The 20,453-nt window shown below is 41.4% G+C and overlaps 1 protein-coding gene across 1 annotated transcript; it reads left to right on the forward strand.

Annotated features, from left to right (window-relative positions):
- Positions 1-3,289: 3,289 nt before the first annotated feature.
- On the forward strand, positions 3,290-20,356 carry slc38a10 (solute carrier family 38 member 10). The gene is made up of 13 exons (XM_061810942.1): positions 3,290-3,409; positions 4,016-4,140; positions 8,838-8,940; positions 9,848-10,030; positions 11,091-11,202; positions 12,864-12,970; positions 13,066-13,219; positions 13,991-14,161; positions 14,237-14,665; positions 15,152-15,217; positions 15,616-15,636; positions 16,722-16,862; positions 17,660-20,356. The coding sequence occupies exons 2-13, from the start codon at positions 4,016-4,018 to the stop codon at positions 18,811-18,813; spliced, it is 2,766 nt and encodes a 921-aa protein (XP_061666926.1). The 5' UTR covers positions 3,290-3,409; the 3' UTR covers positions 18,814-20,356.
- Positions 20,357-20,453: the final 97 nt, after the last annotated feature.

Here is a 20,453-nt window from a genome sequence, read left to right on the forward strand (position 1 = left end):
TCATTCTTTTTGGAGGTTGATATGCCACATTCAAACATGTATATAAATGTCTTTGACACTTTGCTATGTCATTTGCTTTACGTTTAACTGAAAGTACATTTCAAGATGGATGCATGCACGTCCTCTCTTTAACTTGCCCTGTATTTTTGTCTCAGTGTGGGATTGTACTGGGAATTCTCCTGTTGTTCCTTTGCTCCTGGATGACCCACAAATCATGCATGTTCCTGGTTAATACCGCAAGCAATACTAAGCGAAGGACCTATGCTGGATTGGGTGAGTTTTGAGCTGATAAAATCTGCAGTAATTGCACTTTGTATCGTCTTAATCTTTTGCGTTCATCTGCCGATGGCCGCTGCGTACGTCGACTCTCTTGAAAACTGGGTCACAGGTTAGGCAGTTAACATCCAGCCAACGCTACACTCTCATTTGGCGAGGCCCACGTCACTCACCAGGCCAGATATACGCAGATACTACAGTAAAAACGTGAGGATAGCGGTCCAAAGTGGATAAGATCTTGGCACTTTTTGTGTTTGATCATGCAAAATCGATTTTTAACTGATTATTCTTTCATTGTTGGATTGTTGATTATTGCTGGAAATTATTTTATCAAATTAAACGTTATTTATATTCCATTCTTGTTACATATTTTTTATGCATTTTGCGCTTGTAAAACTTTTTTGTGTTCAAATCTGTTTACAATGTGTGGATTAATTAGTAGTAATACTGAAATAACGTGTTTATTACACAATGTATAAGACCAGTATTGTCTGTGTGTTTTGACTGCAGCATATGCTTTGTTTTGCTGGTGCTGGTCTCAAAACAGAGATTATTTTGGGACGTTGCCGTGTGTTTGCACACGAATTGTTCACACACTAACAACATATTTGTCTTTGCAGCCTTTCACGCTTATGGAAAACCAGGAAAAACACTTGTGGAAACCAGGAAAGTCTTATTTATTTGAAACATTTACACCCATTCTTTGCGTTATGCAGATGCCTATAGACACAACTTTTAATGCAGGGTCCTGGATTTGAGGATTTATATGTTTTTACTTGTAATTAAACATAATCAAGGTTAAAAGCTTAAAAAAATGTATTTGCATGTCCATTAGGTGAAACGATAGATTTAAAATGCCGCTTCACCTTGTGTCCCTGCAGTATGATCGGCTTGATGTTGGGAACCTGCATCGCCTTCTATGTGGTCATTGCAGATTTGGGCTCAAATTTCTTTGCTCAGCTGTTGGGTTTACAGGTTTGTTTTTTTTTTTTTTAGAAAACATCTCAAGTTCTCCACACCGGAATTAAGATACCACATGCAAATTACAATTTAGTTATAAAATAAATCATTATTTTCTCTAGGTGACGGGCAGTTTTCGCGTGCTGCTGCTGATCGCTGTGTCGCTTTTCATTGTGCTCCCTCTGAGTCTCCAGAGGAACATGATGTCCTCCATTCAGTCCTTTTCGGCAATGGCGCTCATGTTCTACACCTTCTTCATGTTTACGGTGAGCTCGCCCCACCTCTGTCTGTGCCACAACTTTGTATGTCAAAGAAAAGTTGTGGAAATTACTCCCGGAGTAATTTATTGATTGACTGCTACAGGTATTGGAAGTATGTTTACATGGTGTAGGATTTATATTGCTCAGCACTTGTCCACAAATTTTAATACAATATGGATTTTACTGTTGATTCCATGTTTTTAAATCAAAATATCCAACTGTTAAATATTTGTAGCCCTAACTGTGACTCGCTAGATATTGTAATTATTATTAAACACAATGCTGTTTGATCCATTTTATTGATATTCACTTCAAGGTGAACTGAAAACAAGTGATGCACTTTTTTATGTGCCTAAGAGGAGATGCACTCCACTTGGAAAGATATGTCAAGAGTTTAAGTAATAGATCATTGACACAACAACAAGTGCTAAGATTTTCTTCCTTTTTTTAATAATAGTTTTAAACCTGGAGTCCAGCAACTCTTCGCCTTCTTGTGTGTGTTTGTGTACTCACATTTACTCCTGGTTCCACAGACTTCACACTGCCGCTTACAGGAACTCCATAAGTTGTGACTTTTAGGGCCTGATTTGCCAAAGGTTTACATGTGCACAAATTGGCTAATTCTGCACATGAACATGATTTGGAAGCTGATCTACCAAGTGGATGCAACCGGAAATGCGGCTGCCAAAAGCTATAAATTGCTGTGCAGTTTGTTTTGCGCATTGCTGTAGGATCATAATAAGCAAACGGAATAATTTAGCATGTACAATGTGATTTATCAAACCTGAGACAAATTCAACCTGCTGATTTTGTATCTAAATATTAGTGCATCGCTATGGCAGGAGAACAGCAACGCACAAAGTGGTGGCAGCAAAGCACAGGCAAAATGAGAGGCAATTAGGAGCACTATTACACTTGTATAAACATTATTCATTTGCCAACAGCTTCTGAATGATCTAATGGTTTGAGTTGGGCAAGTCACAAGAATGAGTTCAGCCATATCACCTATGGGGGGAAAAAAAAAAACTCCTTTCAACTGTATTTCTATGCACATGACAATTGGTTCCTGATGTTACCAAGTCCCCCAGACCAGTTTTCCAACATGTACTGTTCCATGTTTTAAACAGTATTCAGCAGGATTGACATATACCTTTACATCAAATTATGAGCCAAAAATTGGCGGCGCAATCGATTTCTGTAACTCAGTAATCTGTTTGCCTCTTCCATTAACACTTCCAATTCCATCACTTCTAGGGTAATTTTGCACTTGCAGTACTCTAAATAGTCCTTAGTGAAATCTACAGATGGAACACTGAAAAAACTGAAAGCCAAACAATGGCAAAAGAGGTACGGACCTATACCAGCCCACCCCTTGGGAAAACCAAGGGGGTTTCGCTTCCTGAAGCACCCAATTTTAAATACGATGGCCTCCACCACTTTCAGATCTGTTGCCAACGTGTGCAGTCTGTTCGCGCAAACAACACACAATTTCGAGCCTCTATTTGGGGTCGAAGAAAATCAGGTCCTAAGTGATATGTGATGTCTATGTGACAACAGTCTGGAACACTTATGATGTGTGTGTGTGTGCTGCTTCATTTGGAGTCCTGAACTCTCTAACAATCACAAATCTCCTTCTCATCCCTCTCACCCTTTCCTCTTTTGGACCCTTCGTGTCTTGTTGCCCCTCATTTTGACTTCCTGTTGTTTGCCCCCCCCCCCTCCCATTCTGGCTCCCTTTCCTTTTACTCCCCTTTCTCCTGCCGTTTTCCCCTGCTGCTGATGTCGTAGATAGTGTTGTCGTCCCTGCGCTACGGCATAGTCTCAGGCTCCTGGGTGGAGCGGGTCCACCTGTGGCGCTTGAAGGGCGTCATTCAGTGCCTCCCTATTATCGCCACCACTTTCTGCTGTCACCCGTAAGTAAACCGTAGGACATTCCCCGACATATTATGCTATCAGAAGAAAAGTGAAGGTGCTGGTTTTGGAGCCTGAACTTCATTACCCCGTTTTGGGGGAAAAAAAAAAAAAAAAAAAGATTGGAGAGAGGGGAAAAAAAAGTTTTCCCACAATACTTAATCATTCCGCCAGTTTATCCTCATTACTCACCTTTAATTCGACTCACATCACGTGTGTGTGCGTTTGTGTATTTGTGTGTGTTTGGAAGGCAGTCAGTAGTGCTGTTAATAGTTCAAAGTGAAATGTTTTGGACCCTTTCTCATGAGGGTGATCAGCCTGGATAAAGTTACATTATCGTGGAGAGTGCTTTATCAGATTAATCTTGTACTTATCTTTTCCATTTTTTCCCCAGTATTTCACTTCATTTTTATGTCATCGCCATGCCTTTTCATCTTTTGACAATTCCGGCAGGTTTCTGTGCAGCATGGGTTATCCACGTCCTCATTTCTTCTCATTCTCTGTCCTCATTCATTATGAAATGCATGGGAGCAGCCACCTGTCTCGTTCTCTTCCTCCACCTGTCTTTATTTGGTTTGCCCTGTAACCCCAAATTCCCCCCCCCCCAGATGGTGCTGTCTTCATTCAAACATGGGCTCCTCAATGGCTGGTGGCTAGGGCAGGTCAATGTGGTGCGCTGGGAGGGGGTGTTTCGCTGTCTCCCCATCTGTGGGATGGCCTTCGCCTGCCAGTCGTAAGTACTCCTCTCGCACAGGACTGGACTGTAAACGTCCTTTAAGCTCTGTGACTGCCATACTTGAATTCAGTGGTAGGCCCTGTAGACCCCTTGGTGGATGGATAGTCACCCTCCTTTACTGGTTAATTCTTGCAGGCTAATGGAATCTGGACACTGTATAAATCTGGGCATGATTCCTAGAAGCCACAACGGGGGGGTTAATCTGGCAATATACAGTGTAAAATAGTTATTATTGTACAAAAAAGGCTGCAAATGTACATCACAGTCATACAGTAATTGAAGCAAATGCAAGTCTACTACCTTGCCATTATTTTGCATATTACTATTATTAGATTACACGATATATTCAACGTGAGTTTTGCTGGGAGTTTTACACTTCTCATTAACATTTTTCTTATCCTACTTTTTATGAGCATCATTGCATTTCAAGTCTAACAGTTTAATCAGAAATTTCAGTTTTTCCTTCTCTCTCACCCATCTGCATGCTCTCTTCTTTTTCCTTCGCCGTCATCTATTTAAGCGCTCGGTTTAGGTTATTTAAAATAGTTTAACTTAAATGCAATGTTGGAGATGGTAGGGAGTGTTGTGGCACCCCAGCAGGATACAGACTGTGTGCGTGTACTTGTGTGAGTGCGGGGTAAGTGACAGGAGGGGGTGACTGTAACGCTGTGACAGAAACAAGACTTCGAGGACCTAGTAAAGTGAATTCAATACATTCATTCTTTCATTTTCTGTACTGCTTATTCTCACTAGTATCACATGCGTGCTGGGGCCTCTCCCAGCAATCCTCAGACGAAAGGAGGCTACACACTGAACTGGTTGCTAGCCAATTGCAGGGCACTTATAAACATACAACCATTCACACATACGGACAATTTAGATTCATCAGTTAACCTAGCATTCATGTTATTAGAGATGATCGAGGAAACCCACAGAGGGCCTTTGAGAACATGTAAGCTCCACCTAGACGAGACCTGATTTGAACCTGGGTCCTCTGTGAGGCAAATGTGCGAACCAGTTTTTCATTGTGGTGCCTGAATTCAATATGTTTGGAGATAAATGCTGAAAATGTGACTGAGAATTAGGTATTATTAAGATGGAAGCACCAGGAGAGGGGAAAAACTTGACAGCCAATGTGTGGATCAGGGCTGAATACTTTTTAGAGCGCCTTGTTGTCGGTTGTGAGTGCATGCATGTCACAGTACATGTATTTATGAGTAAGCATAAGAAAAATCTTAGAGGAAGTTGTATCCATTTTTTTCCAGGTCATAGAAGTGGTATTTAGATGATAGTTGAGTAGAATGTGATTTTAGAACATTCACTGGAAACACTCAGTCAATGTTCCCTCTAAGCTCCGCATCTGCGCACTTGTCGCACAGTCTCACCGCAGAGGAAAACAGATCGAGCGCAGTGAACTACACCCTGCCGTGTTTTTTTTTTTTTTAAACATGGCAGCACACTGCCTCTCACAAAGAGCTGCTGCTCAGCCACACCAGACCACACACTCTACTTCCTACTTTACCTGACACTGGCCCGCTCCATTTTAAAGGAGGTACACTCATAATTACAAACAACTCTGGCAGGTTTCTTTGTGAATAATGGGAAAAAAAATGGTGAAACTGAACGAGATTTTCTCTTTTGTGAGTGAGAAAGATCTGGTCTGAAGCCAAAGTAGAAAGTGCAGGATGAGATTGTGTGTAATTTTGAAATTCCACCTTGGCACAGCCGGATTGAGGATGAAAGCACAGATGATACATTGCCCAAAAAGCTAATTCTGTATTTTAAATATAGGAGGCAACATAACATTAACCTTAAAACTGTTTGGGAGCGTCATTCAGCTTTCAACATGCATTGCGAAAGATACTCTGCAAGTAATAATTCTGTTTTCCACAAAGAAAAACAGAAGGGGTTATCATTGTGGGTTAAAAAAGAAACAAAGTTGGAAGCGACATTTCAAATTTATAGTTAATAGTTGGCTTGGTATGTATTCGTATTGTAATGTATTTTTTTTGTTTGACATTTTCAGTGTAAGTTTGTAAAAACAGAATCGTTCTTAAAAATGTTCTGATGGGAATGTAATCTGAATCTTTTAATGAGCCATGTAACTTCAATGAATGACACTGACGACAGTGCGTACGTCTGATGTTGCTCACAGTGGTCAAAATGAGGGCTCACGACCCAAGCGTGGTTGTTCAGAAGTAAAAAATTAGAAGGAACATTGCTCACGGTGTTGGAAAAGTGGACACAACAGTGTAATTTCTCACGATTTCCAAGATTAATTTTGTCTACTTGGCAATCATTCAAAATTGGCAGGGTTGTCAACAACAATCATCCATGGTGTGTAATAAATAAATAAAACTAATAATAATAAATTTACATTTACAAGACTTATTTTCACTTTCCAAAGGCTTTAAAAGCTATCATAGACGAAAAGGAACCAAATTTCCTCATGTAGCGCGGATGTTTATTAACAAGTGAGTTGTGCGCATGGTTAAAGGGGGAAGGATTTCTACTCGTGTGTTCCTATGCTGGTGTGTCAGGGCGCCAGGTCCCACTAGTGGCGCTGAGTGATATTTGGCAGGATGGTGTGTTGGCCCGTTGTCAGAGCCAAGCGAGGCAGGAGCACCGTTAGATGGCAGCCGGCTGAAGCCAAACCACTAATCAACGCGCTGAACTACGGCCCTCCTACAGACACACACTGATGCATTCACAGGCCGATGAAATGGCTCTCAGCACATTGGAGTTTTATTACATTCATGAACCGTGTTTACTCCCCGTTACATCATTACTTAACATTGCCATTATGATGGAATGGGAGCTGGCCCTGTTGTTTTTTTGGCTGAAGGCTTGGGGACTGACGAGCGATCCGCTCACACACGGACATGTGTGGCAAATGAACTATTTTGAACACTTTAAAACAGTGGGAGTAAAACATGCATCTATACTGTATGCGTATACCCCTGTGGTAGAAGCTTTGTTGTCGTATTTTTGATTTTTATGGATTGCTTTCAACCATTGCAAATAACACTTCAGTCTGCACTATTGGGCGACCATTAGATGCCTTAGCTTCCCACTTATTGTGTGCCATTTTATCTGACCTTAGCGTTGCGATTTAATGGTTCATAGATTTAAATTTAGACTGCCAGGTTTGGGACAGTTCTTCAAAAACAGTCTTTGAAAGGGAAACTGAATTAATTTGCTGTTCCGTCCTTTCACATACGTTCAGGAAAGAGCCAGAAAGATCTTCAACCTGCCAGGCACCAGCTGTTCAATATCAGTCTGTAAATTTAACCATGTCCCCTCCCCCAGCAATTCCTTTTTGTGCACAACAAAGAGAAATTGTGAGAAATAGGACACACACACACACACACACATAAACCAGCGGAGACTTCAGACAGTCTTGCCTACCTGTCACCTCCTTCTGTCACACACACACTCTCTACAACTTCCATTATGTCATTTCCATCCACTGCTATTTAAAATTGCCTTTTTATTTGCTTTGTTTCATTTATATATTGCTACTATGTTTTGTCTGAAAGTTGTACACTGACGTATCTGGGAAAAGTTGTTGCATTCTGCGCCAATCTAATCTACAAATCATTTGCTAATTTATCTTGAGTAATGTCAACTTTGCAAAATTCGTCTTCATAGTAATCGCACAATTAAATATTTTATTTATTCAACTGTGAATGAAACTATTTTCAAACCTGGTTGACAATGCCAAAATAGTGGTTGGGTACTTTTTTTTTTATCGTCACAAAGAATTATCTGAATATTGTTGTCCATATTGACAAGAAACTAGAATTTCTTGCAAAAATGTAAAATAAGCCTTAAGTTTAGCTGTGATTCCCAAGTGCTAATATTATTTTTCTTCATCTCTCTATACCAGCAATGTAAATTTACAGGCAGAACGATTACGTGCTCTTCTATTAGATGGAAAAAGATACAATTAAAATGTCTATTCATCCCTTGCCATTATTGACTAATTCCTTTGTGCACAACTAATTGGGTCCAGATTTTACACTAAGCAGTTTTTTTTTGAGTCAACTGAGACCATACCATTATTTCAGTACACAGTAGTACCTCGTTCATGAGGAAGGTTACTTTTACATGGGTAAACTAGTGCAAGTGGAAACTACCACATCTGCATTTTCCATATGCACGAGGCGTCATCTGCTCATGTACAGTACAAAATGTATTTTATTTCTTTAAATGTCATAGTTGATCAGTTTTTTTGTCAGACTAGAAATGCTTGTTTTACTACAGAGTATATCAAATTTGAAATGTATGAAAATACAAGTTATACTACAAAATCCGCAATATTTGATACGCGGGATTTAAGAATGTGCAATACAGTGAGACCGCGTAAAATGAAGTAGGACATGCTGAGGGATTACTGTTTCTACCATTTGGGACATTCGTCTGCTGGTGTGCTCAGAAATGGGTTCTAGATCTAGAAAAGTTGTGACACACTGATTTAAATAATGGCCTCACATGGAATATTGTGCATAATAGACCAGAAACATAACTACACTATTTGGCACCAAATTGGTGTCAACCGTACTTTATGGTATCACTTATAACTTCTCGTTCGATAACACAAAATGGCGCATGGATGCAGTAACAAGCCCCATTGTGGTGATTGTAGGATGGTGTCGGTTTTGTAGTCTGTTGCGTGCTTGTTTCTCTCACAGTCAGGTGCTGCCGACCTACGACAGCCTGGACGAGCCGTCTGTCAAACGCATGAGCACCATCTTCACCTCGGCCCTTAACGTTGTCACGGTCTTCTACATCACTGTAAGTGGAGGCCCCTTCATGTACTGTACACACACACACACACACATCCACCCGCCATTTTTTCCTACATACTGTGTTTATCACACAAACAGTTTGATGGTAGCGTCTCAAATTTCTGTGAATGCGCAGAAACATTCATGCTATTGTCTATTCAAGACATAATTATTCATCTCTTGTTTTTATTATGTTTGATGGCTGTACAGACTACCAACTCACGTTAGGTAATTCATTCTGGACACTTGACGTATTTGTTTTCTCAACCTCTGGAAAGAAGATCAAAGATGAGAAAAGTAATAGTGCACATTTCATATACCGTATTTTCTGCACTATAAGGAGCACCTAAGAGCCTTTAATTTTCTCAAAAGCTGACAGTGCGCCTTATAATTAGGTGCGCTTTATATATGGATCAATATTGAGCCTTTAGCGCAGCCCATCTAATGGATGCATAATGTAACCCCAACCTCTACTTTGGCATCTATTCTATGCGCCTTATAATGTGGTGCGCCTTATATATGAAAAAAGTTTTAAAATAGGCCAATCATTGAAGTTGCTCCTTATATTGTGGTACGGAAAATACGGTCCTTTCATACCTTTTTAAGGCCATTTTATAGTCCCACGTTGCATCATGTGACCTACGTATTCGCCCCGTGCACCACCTCTGCATACCTTGCCGTGCACACGTCAAAAAAAGTTGCTGTGAGGGGAAAACCGGGGAGCTCATCTCGCAATGTGCCCGCTTAGTCACATGCTGTGATGACGTACTCGCTGTTTCTTCCGGCTCCACATACCACCTACATCGCGGCCTTCTTGATCAATTTTGGTGTTTTGTGCCACATCTCTTTGTCGGAATGGCAATTTGTGTCTTAGTGTGTCTGAACAAATATTCACTGAACTGTCTTTCTACTAGGTGGGCTTCTTCGGCTACGTCAGTTTCACGGAGAACATTGCGGGAAACGTGCTGATGAACTTCCCTTCCAACTTAGTGACCGAAGTGATCCGGGTGGGCTTCATGATGTCCGTCGCCGTCGGATTCCCGATGATGATTTTACCGTGCCGTCAGGCCATCAACACCATGCTCTTTGAACAGCAGGTGATCTTTGAAGTTCTGGTCCACTATCACACGCTATAATAATAATATTTATAACAAGAAGTTTATTTCTAAAGCACTTTCAGTCAAAGTGCTGTACGTTTGCTGTGTTTGATTAGAAATTACTGTCATTCTCAGTAGTGTAAGTATTGTCCTCCTCAAATAGTAAAGGGAAGGAACTCAGCTGTGACCTCAATTTCATTTTTTTTCCCCTCTTACAAAAATACAGCTGACTTCACTGGCTTACATTTAGCATACAGGACAAGGTCTGACTACAACACACAGGATCCCATGTTCATAATTGGAAATCTCATTTTTTTTCCACATGCAAACGCCTACTCTGAAGTTTAAGAATTGTGGATATTTAGATTCTCCTCATGTAATATTTTTGAAAAAGACGGGGGGATTTTCCTTCGATGAAGTACACTTAATATATCTTGGTATGCTTTCAGTGTGGAATTTTCGTCTGCATGGAGCAGAAAACAAATGATTCATCAGGATTTTGAATAGTGTTATTAACCCATTTGTGGGCAGCGTCCCATTTTTGGGACATGATTTTCATGCATTGTATCCTTCAGTATATCAAAATATTTAAGTGTTTTCAATCTGATTCTGAGTCTGGTTTTTGGGACGATCTACTAAGAAAACCCAAGTACCCTCTTGCGGGCAGCGACCCATTTTTGGGACGAGATTATAAATTGGTAAAGTTATCATATAACTTAGCCATAAACGAAAAAGTGTTATTTCCTTGATTGTGACCTGTTAGGAGACTTTTATCTTAACAACGCAAAAAATTGCCACCCTGCCCATGAATGGGTTATGGTCTGTCCCAAAACTTTTGTCCATTCTGGATTTTTGAGTATTCATGCAAAGACCTATGGGTGTGGTTTTTGTTGTTTAACTTTTGTATTCAACTGTGAGAAGATTTAAAAGTGAAAAAATTTCATGTGAAGGATATTTCTTGACTGTCTGTAACCCACAGAAACAGTGTAGTCATAATGAAATACATTTTTGATGTTTTGTTCAACCGTTATCTTTCCCTTATCCATTTTATTTCTTCCAGCAAAAAGATGGGACATTTGCTGCCGGTGGATACATGCCTCCTCTGCGCTTCAAAATGATAACCCTCAGCATCGTGTTTGGCACCATGCTGGGAGGCATTCTCATCCCCAACGGTACATGTTCTATGTGTATGTACGCGTGTGCGTACATGTAGCTCGTTGACTGCAGGACTCGAAAGGTGCTTGTGTTTCTTTGTGCGGGCAGGGACACTTTAACAACCCGTGTGAATGTGACTTTATGAGTCAGTGACTGTCAGACTGGAGCGCAGTCCTTAAATCAGGGCTCTAACTTTTATTTCCTTTCGGATGGGTAGACAGAGGGATGGGAGGGCTGTTATTCCTGCGCACATTCATTGGAACAAACACATGCACAAACACACACACACACACACAAGAGGTCCACGTAGTCACGACTGTAATGTTGCTGACTCTGCATCAGTTTCTCTCTTCCACTCACTGCTCTAAAATAGTGGAAGAATTTTAACTGTTAGAATGAATTTTCTTGCATTCATCCTTTTTATGGAGACTACGTGCTGATCGCTTGATAGGTTGCACAGACGAAAACGCACTGTGATTTGCTCATTGTGTATCTAATCAGACTAATAGACTGAAGGGAAGGGCGGTAGGGACCCTGGGGAGACCAAGACACTAAATCTGAAGGAGACAATATGGTGTCGGTCCTCTGGATGAGCGATGGGTTTCGGGGGTTCTGACATCCTGCCAACTCAGTCGCCAGTTACAAGGGGCGGGCTGAGGGCTGTTTACTGCCAAGAGCGTGGTGCCAGGGATGCAAGCCTAGAACGAGAGGCTGGGCGGCAACTGATTGTGAATGGCATTCTGGATGGGCTACAGATAAGGAGCATGCATTTGGAGAACAAGAGACAAAACCCCTTCGCCATTGTTCATTGTGACAAAATCTGGTGACTTTATTTGTACTAACAACCACTTGGGCTGTCAGAAGGTGAGCTTTCAAAAGTGTACCAAGAGCTAATCCCCTCATTTTTTTCACCATTTAATGTTTAAGTAGCGGTGGCTTTTGTTTTTGGTACTTGGGCCTTCAGTGTGTGGACTTATCAAACTTAATACACCTCTTGGTACCGCTACTACTACCACATCGCAATTGTAGAAATCCTCAATACTGAACAAAAAAGCAGTATAACAGCACACAACTGTGCAATGTACATCTGGAGCAGTGTATAATTATCTAATAATATGACAAAAACAAAAAATATAAATAAAATCCATCACAGTGACCAGAGATTTTAAAATGTATCAGTGTGCAGATTGTTACAGATGTTTTGAAAGCCAAGCTTGACAGTTACAAGTTGGGCTCCAATCAACCACTCCAAGAATGGAAAAATGGTGGCGTTATTGTGGGACAGTTAGCTGGCAATTCTGACTTCTAATTGATTATAGAAATGTTGCTAATATAGTTCAAATTACATTGGCAAGCATTACTGATTCTGAAGCCCTAGGGCAGATTGACATGGCAGCATATACAGGATGGAATCTATTTGGAAATAAAATTTGAACATCCACATATCTAGAAGTATCGCGGACAACATGAAACGAGAAATGCTACAAAATGAAGGGAATAGATTGAATTTTGAGTGACTGGAATAAATTATGATCTAATGGGGAAAAAATACATCAGATTCGATATTATAAAGGTAGATCAGTGTTCCCACCACTGTGTTTAATCAACTTAAATATGACTTTTCTGGATGTTACTGATTAGAAACGATTGCGAGACTACAACATGTCTGTGTCTTTAGTGGAAACCATTTTGGGTCTGACTGGAGCCACCATGGGGAGCCTCATCTGCTTCATATGCCCTGCCCTCATCTACAGAAAGATCCAGAAGAGTGGCGTCATCGCTCAGGTGCCATAATCGGACTTCTTGTACCGACCCTTATGACATTTTTTGAAGTCATCGACAATTTATCGTATGCCTCCTCTTTCTCTTTTTGCCAATAGCTCGTGCTTTGTGTGGGTCTGGGCATCCTCCTCATCAGCACCTTCACCACCCTGTCCATCTCAGCCCAGGACCCCAGCACCAAAGTCCAAGCTCTTCCTCCTCCAGCACCCGACAAGAGCAACATGCAACTCCCAGACATCAATGAGCTGCACGGTAAAACACGACCCGCGCTGGTGGCTCTTAACACGTAACTAATGTGGCAAGCTTTTACTCTCACAAGGACATCTATGTCCTGCACAAGCAACGTAAGGAAATTGTGATCCCGTAACAAGAGTCCGTTAAAAAAGAGAAGAAACAATGTGACATTATTTTTCATTCCATGCCCAACAGAATGACTGATAGGGACACAGGTAGGGCAAGAAGATAAGCCTTTGATAGTATCTCTAAGCATCTCTGAGCGCTTGACATTGATGGAGAAAGAGTGATGCCCTTCAGATTGAGGCAATTTTCTCTATTCCCTTCCCCTACCAAATTACGTCTTTACCCACCTTCTTCCGATATCTCCCGGGGCACCTCAAAAAGGCCTTTAAGCTGCATCTACAGAGGAGAGAAGGGAATATCAGTGTGCCAGACATAGCAACTGGAAGTAAGAAAAAGAACTGAAAGTTGAGCTCACTGTGCAGATAGTTTCACTTTCCATTTTCATGCCACAGTTTTACAATATCTACGTCCTCCACCTATTTCCTTTTTCTAACCTTCACATTTGAGTTCATTGTAATTAGTGCAATCTGTATTTTGTCTCTGTATTATTGTCAGCATGGGCTGCCACCTAGTGGACGTATTGGCATCGTATAGCCACTATGTTATCTCTGAGATTGTAATGTTATTGGTCTGTGCTAATCAAGTAAATGAGTAGTTATAATTGAAGTAATTAAATATATTTGCATCAGGGAACTCATGTTACCTTTATTCTGGTGTACACAGAGAATCTTGCAGATATGAAACCAGTTGACATTAAGCAACCAGACATCCAAGGGGTAGATGAGCTGCAACGTAACAAGAAGCAGCCATTCGAACCCCTCCATATTAAAGGACCAGAGGAACTGCCTGAGAGCAAGAAGCAGGAAGAGGTGCAGTTGGACCGCCCTGATGCTGGTAAGGAAAGTGAGCTAGGGTCAGAACCTGCGTCTAAATTGGACCTTGTGGAATCCAACTTGTCTGTTCACGCAGGCGTAGCTGTGCCAGAGGGAGAAGCGCACCGCCATGAACCACCCATCCCACATGACGAGGTGCAGATAGACACAAAGAAGAACAATGCAGAGTTGGAGGAGGAAAAGAAAACAGTGGAGGAAGAACACAAACGAGATGAAGAGCAAGATGGAGGTCAGGCAGCTGCAAAAATAGAGAGTGCAGAAAACGTACTGAAGGCCGCAGTGGTGGTTGTGAAGAAAGAGGAAGTGGACCTGGGCGGAGGTGAAGTCCATTCCAATGAGGTGCTTGAGAAGGCGGCACAGGAAGCAGTAAAGGATCAAGATGACGGACCCCTGAAAGAAGTGGAGAATCAAGATGCTGGGAAAGACCCACGGGCCGCACGCGACAACGAAGCTGTAGTGGAGCAAGCAGAGAAAGTGGACAAAGCTGCTGATGCTGCTGGGAAACGTAAGTATAATATATAGATGACACCAGTCATTCCCCTTACACTATTTCTTACATTAGTGAAAGATAGGGAAATGATCCAGTTTCCCAGTCATTATTTATTTCATACAAAATAATGCACTGTATCTTGGTTCATCATCGTCTTCTGTGAAACCCTGAGCGATTATACATTTACTGTATGTGATTTCACGAATAAAACTAGTTTTACTATGCTTAATATGGCAGAAGGTATCTTAAGCCATTCATGCAACAGAATAAGTTGTTTTCATAGCTTTCTGTTGAACAGGCCATGATTTCACACTAATTTACATGTAAATTGAGACAATATCCTCATTATAGAACTATAGATAATGACATTTTTGTTCAGTTATTTGCTGTGAGTTTTTCTAATGTAAAAGCGCTGTCAAGGTTGGGAAACACTGAACAAAGACCCCCCCCCCCCTCAAAAAAAAAAAGTGTAGTATCTAACCTGTAAATTTGATATTTTAGCGCCACCCGCTGCTGAAGACGCCCCAGCTGCAGACAGCAAAGATGGCGGAGATGAGAAGATGGATGGTGAGTGGAAATGCAGACATTCAGTATTGGACATGTGCATATGTATGTAAAAACATGTGACTGTTAAGAATGCATGCGTATCATATTTTGCTTATGAAGGATAATGTTTAGTGTGATGAAGAATGATGGCAACATTTTGGTGCAGTTTGTCACTTGCCCCTTTTAATCTCACTTTGCTTATTTTATCATCGCTGTGATCCCTTCTTGCTTATAGCACTTTTTATACGATAAAAGTGGGGGTAAAGTAAGCAGAGCCTCTTTCTGACGTTGCTGGACACATGCTTGGCTTTTTTTTTTTTTTTCTTTCAGCACTTTCTCATTCTGTTGTTTACCTGTGCCCCCCCTCTCTCCTCCTGAATCTTTACCTCTATGCTCTTCCTTTTTCTGCCGGATCACAGTGATAAAAAAGCTGGTCGCAGGTATGACGTCCCTTCTCTTGGTCTGTAACCTAACTGTCTTCAAAACACACCATGTATGTCAACAGATGTATTCATCATTAATATAGAGTACATTTTCTGATGAACTAAACTCAAGATCTCCACTCGTCTAACATAGTTCTTGTAAACCATTTCTTGTCATTACGTGTTTAGATATGTATCTGTTGAAAAAAAGTAATGTACACTCACTGGACCCTGCCTTTACACCCCCACCCCCCAACTCCTTAAAAAAATGCTCATGTTTTGGAGATATTGCCTGACAGGTATTTGATTGTAGTTTGCGACATACTGAGAAATGTTCCTAAAATGTCTAATCATGTAGCCAAATATCCAAAATGCAGTGTTGACCCAGTACACTGTAGTTGACTCAAACCCCTACTCTTTTATTTTATTTCATGGGATTTACAGTATAGTTGTATTACCCTCACATTTGTAAAAGGAGAGCTACAGTTATCAATGCACGTTTACAGTTTCTTTGAATGATTACCAGTAAAACGCGTACAAAATGCGCTAAATTTCGGCACAACATGATGTTGGCCACAGCTCACGCTCAGACCCTCGCACCCATACTGACTGACATCCATTTTTTTGGGGGGGCTTTAGTACATGTTAAGTGTTTAAAAAGGGTTTCAATTTCAGTGTGTGAGAGAGGTACTTTATTTTTATTACATTATTGTTTTATATACATTTTTTGGGTTTATTTTATTGTCTTCACATCTATAAAATGTTAAAGTGTATTATTTTTTTTATTCAAAGCATGTGGGAGGGGCAACAGACACAATTCTGAATGAGTGGTGGAATTACTCTGTTTTACAAACACATCTAATCAGGATACAAATATACACTGCTGCCTGCCTACTAAAATCACAATAATTGACACATTATTTCATCCTCCTAAAATGATTATAATTTTAAAAGGCAAATTTATTGATACACTTGTAAAGCGTCCAGCACGTGTATAGTCCTTTCCCAACCTCGCCTTCCCATTAAGACCCTCAATCATGCTAACTGGAGCTTTCACAGTCTTATTAGTCGAATGGAAAAACATGTTGTTCCCGTCCTCGTAGAAGGCCAGCTGGACCACGCAGTACTGCTGCAGGTCATCAAGGAGCAGCAGGAGCAACAGAAGAGACTGCTCGACCAGCAGGAGAAGCTTCTGGCGGTCATAGAAGAGCAGCACAAGGAAATCCACCAAAAGCCCCCAGGTGGTAAGTATACCATTTTGCAGAGTTTGATGTCCAGAATAAAAAGAAATATCATAAATCTGCTTCTGGAGGATAGGATGCAGGCCCTGTTGGGACTATTAAAACCAGAAGACAGGACATAATTGTTTATAACTGCCAATATTTTTTAAGCCATCAATAAATCAACTGTGGTCACAAAACACTTTAGCCTTTCACTCCTCATAGATTGCCTTTCAAAAAAAGGCTTACAGATTTGAGTTTGGAAAAAATGCTCAACCTATTAAATATTTGTGATTGTCAGGCGAAAATAACTGCTTTTGTAAGCGTTAACCTTTGGCTTTTTAATAGGCACTCAGCGCAACAAAAATATGCTTGCAGGAAAGACTCGACTTCCGCTAACAACACAGGTTAAACTTGTCTCCTCCCTGACAAAAGAAAAGAAGAGAACAGGAAAGTAGTAATTAGTTTTAAGGAAGCAGGTTGAGGTAATGCATCTTGACTGAGAAATTAACACCGTTGTATTGAGCTAAGCTTAAATTTTGCTGAGTCTACGCCTTTTGTCCACGTCTGTAAGCCATTTAATTCCAACGGCAATGTTGTAAGCTGTGTAAAATTATACGCAAGTGCTGCATAATCATGGTTTGTGCTATAGTTATTGTTTGAACTGTTAATACAGGAACTTATATTTTTCAGATGGCATACAATTATTCAAGGCCCAGTCCTTATGCTCCACAAATAATGGGGGCTTTGCTGTCATGCGTATTTAAATGTTCTAAACTGTGCAATGAGGACTTCATTCATCAAATGTGCTGGTCGCACAGACCCACAGGAGGAGGCAGAAGGAGGAGCGGCGAAACCCCGAGACTCAGGCCTGGCCTTAGATGTGCAGCAGGCCAAAGACCCAGCGGGCGGCGGGGCTCCGCAAGTGGCCGTCGCCGAGCCTCGTGCTGCGGTGCAAAACGCAGTTCAAGCTGAAGACAAGGGAGCCGAGGCAGCCAAGTTAGCTGCTCCGGCACCTTTCGAAGAGAACAACCTCGTCGAGTCACATCAGGAGAGTGAACTGGGGGCAAGAGGAGTGCCTTTAATAAGGAAAATACCTGAGGGCCATCAGCCAGTAGCTCAAAATGAACACACAGCCCAAGTTCGAGACAAGGAACACAAGCTCGATGATGAAAAAGCAAAGCTGGAGGAGGCCCAGGCCAAACTGGAACAGCTTGAGAGGGAGATGAAGGAAAAGGTGGAGTTGGAGAAGAAGAGAGCACAAAGAGAAAGATTAGAAAAAGAACTGGAGAGGGAGGCAAAGGAAAAGGAAAAGCTGGCCGGAGAACAGGAGCGGCTGGAGAGAGAGAAGATTGAGAAAGAAGTGCAGGCTCGGGTGGAAAAGGAACGACTGGAGAGGGAGAGGCGAGAGAAGCTGGAGAAAGACAAGGCGCTAAAGGAGAAATTAGCACAGGAGAAGGCCGCCGAGGAGAAGCGCCAGGAGGAGATTGAAAAAGCAGACAATGCTTTGGTTGAGAGGAAAGAAAAGGAGGCACAGGAGAGGTTAGCTCAGCTGGAAAGAGCCAGAGTAGCCCAAAACGCCGGCAACCCCGCACAGGGAGCGCCGAGAGAAGACGGCCAAGCTTTGAAGAAAGGAGGACGAGACCTCAAAGAGAAAGTTGCCGCTCAGGCGGACCCGGGAGAGGACGCCGGAGACGGGCCCGTCAAAGCCCAGGCTCGCCCTCAGGGCTCCCACGAGAACGCAAGGGACGAGAGAGAGACGGATCTAAGACGGAGGCGCAGGGCCCTGGGACGCAGCGAAGACGCCGGCCCTCCAGAGGGGCCTGGCGTGCCCAGGGCCGTGCGCGGGTTGGAGCCCCTGCTGGAGCTCGGGGGGCCCGACCTGCACGTAGCCCTGGAGGAGAATCTGCTAGCAGGAGCAATGGTGCACTCACGGCAGATTAAGCAGACCTCCGAGGATAAAGAGATAAAATAACACGCATCACTCACACATTCTCTTTACAGTTCTACCTGGACAGGCTTCGGATATATCGAAGGAGACCGTGACGACGTTGCCTTGAGGAATGTTCCCAAGAAATAACGGTGGTGCCTCGAGATACTAGTTTCATATTTTCCGTGGCGCACAACGCGGATCTCAAATCATGTTTACCCATTGAAATGCAAATGCTGTTAATCCACTCCAGCCTCCCCTACCCACCAAAAACATTTTTTAATACTAAAAACATTTGTACTATTAAAAATTTGAGTTATTAATTAAATGAATGTACAGTAAATGTCATTGGTTTGTGCAGTTTGGGCACCAGTGTGAAGTCATGAAGATGACTGGCACCTACTCCAAGTGACTACTCCGTAATTTGCAGTAATATTATTTGTAGAAAGTAAAAGGCCTGTAAGTATTATATTGTCCATATGCGTCGATGCATCCCTTGTGTTCAAATATGTCGCTTTAAAGTATTGATGCTCTATTCCTCAGCCAGCCTATTGTTTTGCATCGCGTGTTAGCATTAAGATAGCAGAAAACTGCAAACTGCTGCTTGTTAGAAAGTCACTTGGGTTGCGTTCACTTACTATGTGCTGCTTACAAGTCAAATTAAAAATAATAATTAAAAAAAGATGGCTCAAATCTCAAGGTACCTCTGTACACTACCACACAAAGGTAGGGATATTTGGCTTTCAGGTGAATTTTGATATTATGAGATGATGATCTGACAAAGTGTCTTTCTAACATCTATGCAGAGACTGTATGTCAAAGCTTTAAAATACATTTTGCTCATCTTTTTAGGGGACAGCAAGTTGTCCGAAATAAGCATTTAAAAGTTTAGGGATCAAATTAAGTGCATATTAGCGTCATTTTGAAATTTCACCCAAAAGCTGTAACTTTTTTTTTGTTGTTGTTTTTGTGAGGAGTGTAGTTGTGGCTTTAGAAGCTTGAGAGTGAAATGTAGTCTAAAGTGCTTAAGGAACTAAGACTTTGTACATATTAACTTATTTTTGTCATGTTCGGGAGAATGATTAGATTGTTTAAATGTACATAAATCCATACATTTAGATTTTATCAAAGGTGGATTCTATATCAATTATCATGTCACTTTGTCCATTTACTTTTAAAAGTTTTTTTTTGTGCAATTCCCCACCCCTTCTGAAGTTGGTGTATTGTAAATACTGTAAATTTTACGTTAATGTTTCTACACTTTGGATTTCTAAGTCTCAGTTCAACATTATGCTGGAGCTTCCAATGTGTACACGTTTTTAAAAACTCATTTCTTTACAGATGACTGAAAATATTCTGTTTCCGCTTTTGGTTTCCGTGCCTTGTAATTCACGCGTGTGCAGCTGCGCTCATGTAAGAAGTATTTTTTGTCCAAGTACAGTAATGTATTGAAGAAGCATCTGTATTGTATCAAAAATGTAAACATTTTGTCAGCACGTGCATTGCTTTTGTACAGAGGTATTTTCAGACTATTTTTCTATTTACACTTTTTGTGCATATTCTGATGATAATAAAGGCTCAATCACAATTTCAATTCCACTTCTTATTTGTCATGTGACCCGGAACCTATTTCAACTGACTTGGGGCCGGTCACAAGGCAATCAAGGCATATAAGACAACTATTC

The sequence above is a fragment of the Syngnathoides biaculeatus genome, chromosome 22, assembly GCF_019802595.1.
Source record: "Syngnathoides biaculeatus isolate LvHL_M chromosome 22, ASM1980259v1, whole genome shotgun sequence".
Lineage (NCBI taxonomy): Eukaryota > Metazoa > Chordata > Actinopteri > Syngnathiformes > Syngnathidae > Syngnathoides > Syngnathoides biaculeatus.

Excerpts from the sequence above, each read along its gene's own strand:
- slc38a10 (XM_061810942.1), top strand. The coding sequence starts at position 4,016 with ATGGTGCTGTCTTCATTCAAACATGGGCTCCTCAATGGCTGGTGGCTA. Across the intron at positions 14,162-14,236 it reads GTTGGACCGCCCTGATGCTG|GCGTAGCTGTGCCAGAGGGA; the intron begins GTAAGGAAAGTG and ends CTGTTCACGCAG. Across the intron at positions 15,637-16,721 it reads GATAAAAAAGCTGGTCGCAG|AAGGCCAGCTGGACCACGCA; the intron begins GTATGACGTCCC and ends CCGTCCTCGTAG.